This window comes from Numida meleagris, chromosome 4 (genome assembly GCF_002078875.1).
Source record: "Numida meleagris isolate 19003 breed g44 Domestic line chromosome 4, NumMel1.0, whole genome shotgun sequence".
NCBI classification, from domain to species: Eukaryota; Metazoa; Chordata; class Aves; order Galliformes; family Numididae; genus Numida; species Numida meleagris.
Window position 1 is genome coordinate 25,097,793 of NC_034412.1, and position 8,328 is coordinate 25,106,120.

An 8,328-nucleotide genomic window follows, 5' to 3' on the forward strand; every position below is an offset into this window, starting at 1 on the left:
CATACATTATACATGTGCTGTGCTAAAACTCACGGCATGCATTCATGTGTGCTGACAGATCAAAAAGCAAATCCCACAATTAAACTGATTTGGGAAATGAAATAAACAGGGGTAGGAGAACTGAAATTCCTGGGTCTTTATTTAGCCATCAAAGAAATCTATTTGGCAATAAGCTAGGAGCTTTCCATTAACAGTCTCGGAAGGGCTGAAGGACTAAGAGCAAAGCCCTTCATCAGAGACAGCCTGCATTAGTAAAGATCTAAGGGAGTTCTTGAGACATGTTTTGAATTTAAAAAACAACCATAAATAACTGAAGTTACTCCTTGATACTCTACTCCTACTTACATTCTGTGCTCTGGTAAGAGTGTAACACTGAGTTACAACCGAAGCAGGGATCATTACCTTTGGCCAAGGAAGAGCTTTTGTTCAGAGTGTCCTTAGAATGAAAAGGAGGGCAGGAGAGGGAAGCTTATGTTGCTGATCTTTGAAGCTACCTGAAATATTAATGCAAACAGGAGACCTCAAGTAAAGCAGCATTCCTGTTCCAGACAGCAGCTTCTGTAGGAAGTTTGGACATCTGCCCCAGAACCAGCACAGTAGCCACCGAGTGTGATCTTCTGGTCCTTGTTGATGGCAGCTACAATTAGGGCTGGGGTACTGCTTGTTGAATCAGGCCCTCCAGGCACACGTGGAGGAGCCCTGTCTCTGGTTCTCATGGTTTAGAGTTACACAGGAACACAGCAAAATGCTAAGGAGATCCTACTGATGGGACATAATGAAGGCAGACCCCTACCTGAAGGATGGCAGTACTGGCTGGAGCTAGTCCTCAATTAAGCTGCCTGACAAGACAAAGATTTTCGATTTTTTTTTGCTGAGCATAGAGCTCAATAAATGCAGCAGCTGTTCTCTTCACTTCTGCAGCCTTTTAAAGAAATATGCAACCGTTTCTTTTGCTCTAGATGGAATACATAGAAGCTTCATTCATCCTCACACCTGCTCTGCTAATGGGCACTTCCACGTTTCTTATGAGGAGCCACAAATCCGCAAGCTGGGGCGCTCACAGCCAAGGATTCAAGCGGCAATTTGGAGCGAAGGCGTCCCCTTTACATTCAAGATGTAGGATCACTAGGAAACAGGCTGAAGAGCGAGAACGGACAGCCGAGCCTTTCCCTCGCTGAATCCCCACTCTGTCGCTCGGACAGCCCCCTGCCAAGCCCGCACCCCGCCGCCCCGCCGCGCATCCCCTTCTCCGCAGCCGGCCGGCGCTGAGCGGGGCGGAGCCTCGTCTTGGAGCCGTGCGCGGCGCTCCGCCCGCCGGGTGCTCTGCGGGAGGCAGGGAGGGAGAAGGCGGCCGCCCGCCTGGTCCGTCCTGTCCGCACGTCCCGCCCCGTCCCGCCCCTCGGCGTGCGGGGTCCGCATCCGCCCGCGCCTCCAAACTTTCGACACCGCCCCGTCGCCGGGGAGGAGAGAACCGCCGCGGTGAGTGTGCGAAGGGACGGGGCTGGGGGAGGTGAAATTTGGGCTCCGAGGGCGCACCCGGGCCGAGTGCGGTGGGAGCCGGAGGGCAGCGGGAGCCTCTTCTGTCCCCTCTGCAGCAACTCCAGGGCTGCCCCGGTGCTGCGCTGCCGCTGTGCCCGGAGCTCTGCTTGCCTGTGTCATCACGTAGGTGGTTGCTCTGTCTGCTCGCTTGCTGTCGGAACCGTTACAAATCCTCCGCCGGTCTTCCTCTGTCGAAAGTTGGATGCGATTTGATGCCCAACCCCGAGTGAGGGTCTGGGAGAAACGTGGGGAAAATAGCTCAGTGTGATGGTGTGCATATAAATACCACTGAATGGAGAGTTTACACTGAGAAAGAATAGGAAGGATCTTGTCAAATGCTGTCAGATCTTCCTCGGGCTTCCCCCATTCAGCTGATCCTTTGCCCACTGAACTGTCCCACTGGCAATGCTAGACTTGCCTATTTTATTTCTTCCTTTCGTGACTCCCCAGCTCATCTTGGCTGGAGACCCCAGTGGTCCCTCCTCCCTCCCTCCGCTTTGTCACATCGACAAGACCAAAACACCTTTCATCAGCCCAAACAGGGCAGTAACAAATAGAATAAAAGTGGCTGAACAAAAGAAGGCTTTGCTAAACGAGTTTAAAGTAGGAATCACGAGAATTCAGAGACGAGAGAAAACAGCAAAAATGTTTTGGGGAAGAAAAGGATGCTGTCTTTTTTTTTTTGGCTGAGTTCCATCATCCTCCCTGGATTCGTAGAAAAGAAGGGAAAACTGAAATTTGCCCTCCCCTCTCACCCTACTACTACAGTGTGTAAATATGACCTGCTTTTGTTTTTGCGATGAAAAAATGATGAGATCATGGAGCACCTGATGTTTCTGGGACCTCACTGCTTTATCTCTGCTTTACTAATATATGTATGAAAGCATAATTCTTGGGTGCAGGTTGAAGGAAGAAGCTCAGATGAGTTCTGAACATCTGCATTGCTTTGGCTGTGCAAATTTTCAGGGATCTCTTACTTTTCCTACCTAGTGGACTAAAAGTGTATTGATAAGAAATCCTGTCCTGCTACCCTTGCTTAGGCACGTAGTTGGTAACTGATTACATTGCTCAAAACTGGGGGGTAAGCTTCTACAAACAGCAGCACGTGTCAGCTGCGTACCTCACCATGCTGCACATCTCAGGCTGCACTGTTAATTAATTGTACAGAAATGGTATAGCATAATTAAGAGCAGTGTAATCTAGGGGAAAATAGCTTTCAGTTCATGTGGTTGATCTGTAGATCTTTTGAAAAGGAGAGAAAAATAAAAGGCTTGCACTGAGAAATTCTTTGGGAGGTTGTGTGGTATGAAAGCAAAGCACGAAGGGCTCAGTCACCCGCTGGCAGACAGTGCTTGTTTCTGGCTGTAGTAGCCAGTCACAGAAGGCAGATGTACATGCGCATGTACAGCAGCTTGGTTAGAAAATCACACCTAATGATGTCACTGATACATGTCAGTGGGGACACAGGTAGGAATGGAGATCTGCAGTGAAGTGGGTGTGATTCAAATCATGATCATCACAAATAAAAAAGCCACGTGAAACCACAGGTTTTAACAGCAAGACTGTCTCTTTAGACAGACCTGAAATCAAGGTGGAGACATGTGTAACACCTGATGACAAGAAACTGACATTACTTCTCTACTCTTGCTTTCCTTAAGTTATGTATGAAGGGGAAAGTTGAGCAGTCACTCAGCTTTGGCTTTACCCTCAGTGGCAACCAGTGGTGTTTTCTCTGTGAACCTACTGTGCGCTGACATTTTCTTACTATTTTCAGAGGTCAAGCTGTGGAGCCTCCAGGTGCATGGTGCTCTCTTACCATGTCTCCCAAGGTTTGGACAGTCTGCATTAGAACAGGCACATTTCATATGGGGTTGAAGACCAAGTCAGAAACTGACTATAAAACATCCATTTATCCATCCATACCTACTGAAGTATTAGGGCAGTGTAGGTTAGCTGAGCAGAATTTAGCTCACCCTATGTGGGGGAGCCAACAAAATGTGATTTTGATGCCAGTGGTGACATTCTCACTGACATTAGAAGGGGAATGATTTGCGCTTCTCTGTGACTGTGGTCAAGAATTGATTGGCAGCCTCCAGGGAACTGCGTTTTCTCAAGCATTAGTCAAAAAGGAAATATTTATATCCAAGTTTTAATCGTTTCTTGCATCAATTTCAGCATGAATAGGTTACACAGTCATTTCAGAGAAATGTTGTTATTTCAGTTCTGCTAGAGTGGTGATTTGTTTGCCTTGTGGCACTAACTTTCTTAAAAGAAGGTTTATTAAAGAAAGAAGTCAGTATTTAGCTCTCTGACACTAACCTATATACCTGTAAGAATTTGGTAAGAAACACTTTCCATTAAGGAAAAGCTGGAATATTATTATGCTAATAACAGTCTGGATGGTGCCATTCCATGTAGAATACCCACAGGTATTAGAGGAAGTTTTGTGTTAAATCACTACTAGTCTTAGGTAGTGGTTTCTGAAAAAAGATATGCTGCCCAGCTGGATCTTAATCCTTCTGCATTTACTTAGGCAAACTTTGTCTTTGAAACGCTTTTGAAATCTGTCCCAATTTTCATCAGGAGTCATGCCTGAATAATATTACAGGATCGAGCTTGAAATGTAAGGCCAATGGAATTTCAATATATTAAGACAGATCTTCTCTTAATCCCGGGATGTAGAACCTAGGTTAGAGGAAGAAAGTGCTCTACCTTTAGCTCATTACTTCTTGTCTTAGCCACTGCAGACTGATTTCTCCACGTGTTCTTGTATTGTTCTGTTTTTCAGGGACAGCGCCTTTGCTGATGAAAGGATGGGGCCCCTGGAAGCAATGGGTGAAGAAAACCAGACAGATGAAATGAAGATGGAGTTGTTCACCAAGCTGTACTTGCCAAGATACACCACACCACTCAATGAACTGGCACTTGACCCCAAACCAGAGCTGAAGGATAGTACAACGCTAGTTGAGGTGCAGATAATCCTCATCTTTGCTTACTGTTCCATCATCCTGTTGGGGGTGATCGGGAACTCTCTTGTGATCCACGTGATCATCAAGTTCAAAAGCATGCGCACAGTGACCAACTTCTTCATTGCCAACCTGGCCGTGGCTGATCTGCTGGTGAATACATTGTGCTTGCCTTTCACTTTAATTTACACACTATTGGGTGAGTGGAAACTGGGCCCAGTCTTGTGCCACTTGGTGCCTTATGCCCAAGCTCTTGCTGTGCATGTATCTACTGTTACATTGACTGTGATTGCCTTGGATCGGCATCGCTGTATTGTCTATCATTTGGAAAGCAAAATCTCTAAGCGTATCAGCTTCCTGATTATAGGAGTTGCCTGGGCAGTCAGTGCCCTGTTGGCAAGCCCTCTGGCCATCTTCCGCGAGTACTCGCTGATTGAGATCATTCCTGACTTCAAGATCGTGGTCTGCTCTGAGAAGTGGCCAGGGGAGGGGCAGCTTAACTATAGCACCATTTACAGTGTTTCCATGCTCCTGATCCAGTACGTGCTGCCTCTGGCTGTCATCTCCTATGCCTACACCCGCATTTGGACCAAGCTCAGGAACCATGTTAGTCCTGGGGCAGGGAACGACCACTACCACCACCGGCGTCAGAAAACCACCAAGATGCTGCTTTGTGTGGTTGTTGTGTTCGCTGTCAGTTGGCTGCCATTCCACACCTTCCAGCTAGTCAGTGATATTGACAGTCACGTGTTGGACCTGAAAGAGTATAAACTGATCTACACGGTGTTTCATGTCATTGCCATGTGCTCAACATTTGCTAACCCCCTTCTCTATGGCTGGATGAATAACAACTACAGGACAGCCTTCCTCACAGCTTTTCAGTGCGAGCAGCGGCTAGACTCCATCCACCCTGAAGTGTTGGGAGCTTTCAAAGCCAGGAAGAAGCTGGAAGCAAAGAGGAGTCAGTTCCCTGGAGACTCTTTCACACAACCTACCAATGTCTAAGATTTCTGACTTTAAAGAAGAAATGCACATGTTGTGGACAAAGGAATAAATCCATTCTGACACATGCATTTTTAATGCATAGTTTTACTCATGAAAGAAAAGTAGCAGGCAAATCAAGGCAGGTTTGAGGGGAGTGGGTTGGCACCACAAGGATGTAACAACACAACTCCAAGGAAATAAGAGAGATATTTTGTTTGTGGCTGTCTCTAACATGGTAAGAGCCAACCCCATCCATCCCATCTTTACTTGACAAGTCTCAATGACAAAGGCAGAGTTTGCTGCTTTGGTTATAGGAAGGTAAATGGCTGGTTTGGAGCACAGGAATACTGCTGAAAGCACCAGGCAACTTGTATATTGCACGTAGAGACTGGGGAGAATTGAAGTCTCCTGGAAGAATGAAGCCTGTCTGGGGAAAATGGGCTGTGCTGGTTAAAGCTCAAACTTCTCAGCCACTTTTTCTCCCATGGGGACCCTTTGTGGAAATGAGGAAAACAGAGAGATACGGTACTGTTTTTGACTTGCACTGAAGCACTTCAAACCAGAATATTCTGAATGGATTAGGGGAAAGAAAAAGAGAAAAGGAGGAAAAAAAAACAAATTTGGTATGGAGAACGGTAAAGGTGGATTTGGGTCAATCTAATAAAAAAGTCTTTCCTTAAGAATTGGCTGTGGTTATGCTGGTGAGGAAAACAGCAAGCTTGTGACCTGATCACTCATCCCCTGCAGATCCCTACCTTTAATTCCGCATTTGGAAGAGCTCATAAACACAGAGCTTTAAAGTGGCATTTGAGGGAGGAGATGCAGGCTCAGGTCTTCTATGAGCACTTCATAAACTGCCAATATTTTAATTTTCAAGACCTGCTTAAATGTCTGACGTGTTATTAACTCCACAGGCTTTGAATTGTTGCTGCTTTTTCCTACGTAATAAAACAGCAGATAATTTTGATCCTCTGGAAAGGCTGCTAGATGGTAATGTACTTTTCCTTATTGTGGTTTTATGTCACACACTCATTTTTCGTCTTGGAGCTTTTTCCATCTTTAGCTTTAGTAAAAATTAAGAGCATCTGAATAAGTGTAACCTAATGACAGTATGCTAGGTTTATGCGATAACTTATCAGTTATTTTGCATGCTGTAGTTAATAGTTAAATTCCTTTTTTGCTCAGGTATAAAATTTTCATCTGTTTACTGTGTTGTGCACAGCAATGTTCAACTCTTCTGTGTCTTTGTTTAGTCTCTTTGAACTCATTAAAGAGACGAAGAAAATTTCAATCCATATTTATTCCAAGCTGCCTTGCTGCTTAACAAGAATAAAAATAAGCGCAATAGTTTCACTTGGAGTCTCTTTCAACAGCTACATTTCAGCTGCCTTTTTTTTCCTCCCTCCCCCACTTTTTCGGTGTTCCTAGATTTGCTGTGTTCTCTCATAGAAATTTGAAAACATCAGAGCTCCAATACTGAAGTGTTAGCACTGTAGCAGCATCAGATATTTATCAAGTGGAGAAATTCAGCTTTGTGTATGCAAAGTCTTGCCACTATCCTTTAAAAGTCCATGAAATCATTTGGACTTGGATTTTTCATGAACAGAGGAGGGAGGTCTGGAGAATTAGCTAGTGTTTACTCCAGGAAGAAAAAGTATCCATCATTCTTAAATAGTTCTACAAAAATAGATTAATTCTCAACCATGTGCTTTCATGATATTGTCCACAAGTTATTTTTGTCTGAGTATTAATGATATCCAAAATGTAAGCTTGAAACAGTTATGGGTGAGGAAGGATTACAGAAGTGTGCAATTATTATGGACATCAATCACATGTATCAGTTGATTCTGAACCCTTCATCAAAAATGTATTCTTTCCACAAATAGCATCCTGTATTTAAAAAGCAAATCCTCTTCCTCCACCCCCCACCTCTGGTTAAAAGTTGTTTCAACTCTTTTAAGCCTGTTTGAGTGTGATATGTAGAGAGTTCTGAAGTAACCATGACAGTGTGTGCTCAAGTTGTAATTGCTGGGCTAATTCTCAATAATTTTAAGGCTGCTTTACATCATCCTGGATGAAAGTGATTAATTACGAATTACCTTTCAGACTACTTTATGGCATCATTATGAGCTTTCCGTACAGCCATTGTGTTGTGTCAAAGTTGATGCACTGATTTCTCACTTTGCTTTCCACTTAGCGCACTCATTTTTCACAGAGCTTTCCATGTGGAGAAAAGCACTGCATCGATGCTTGCTGTAGGGTGACAGATCTCCACACAGTATCCCACCACGTGGTGTGGACTCCACATCTGCCGCAGTGGGGTTCACTGTAGTACTCCTTTGTGTTGTAGGAAAATTAGAGATTTTCTCACAAAAGCGATTGGGTAGCAACATCCCTCAGAGTTCCCCCAAATCTCAGCTGACAGAAGGATGCGGAGACCCAGGGTTAGTCCTCATTTCCTTCTAAGAGAAAGGGAATCTACAAACAGGCTTTAAGCACCAGATCGAGGAGTATGCAGAGGATGCCTTGTTTTATCTGAGGTCATTCTGCTTTACTTGAAATAGGAATCCAGATCTCCCCATTCACACATTGGTACTTTAATTAATTTTTAAAAAGCACTATCTCCTTTTCTCATTGAATACAAACAAGTTTCATACAAAGCCAAGCAATGCTAGCAGCAGTACTCATTTAAGAATTTGCAAGGAGGCAGTGGGACACCTAAAATGAAATGTCATCTGTGATTCAGAGTGAGAATTTGAACTGACATGTCTCAGTTCTCAGGAGAGTGATGTAGCCACCACGCTGCAGCCTCTCCCGAGGTAGCAGCATATATCTTCTT

The 8,328-nt window shown here is 44.6% G+C and overlaps 1 protein-coding gene across 1 annotated transcript; it reads left to right on the plus strand.

Annotated features, from left to right (window-relative positions):
- Nucleotides 1,342–6,842, plus strand: NPY2R (neuropeptide Y receptor Y2). The gene is made up of 2 exons (XM_021396727.1): nt 1,342–1,479; nt 4,328–6,842. Exon 2 carries the CDS (start codon nt 4,353–4,355, stop codon nt 5,508–5,510), a length of 1,158 nt encoding a protein of 385 aa, XP_021252402.1. The 5' UTR covers nt 1,342–1,479; nt 4,328–4,352; the 3' UTR covers nt 5,511–6,842.

What these genes read in the sequence shown, in the direction of transcription:
- NPY2R (XM_021396727.1), top strand. Translation starts at nt 4,353, where the DNA reads ATGGGGCCCCTGGAAGCAATGGGTGAAGAAAACCAGACAGATGAAATG.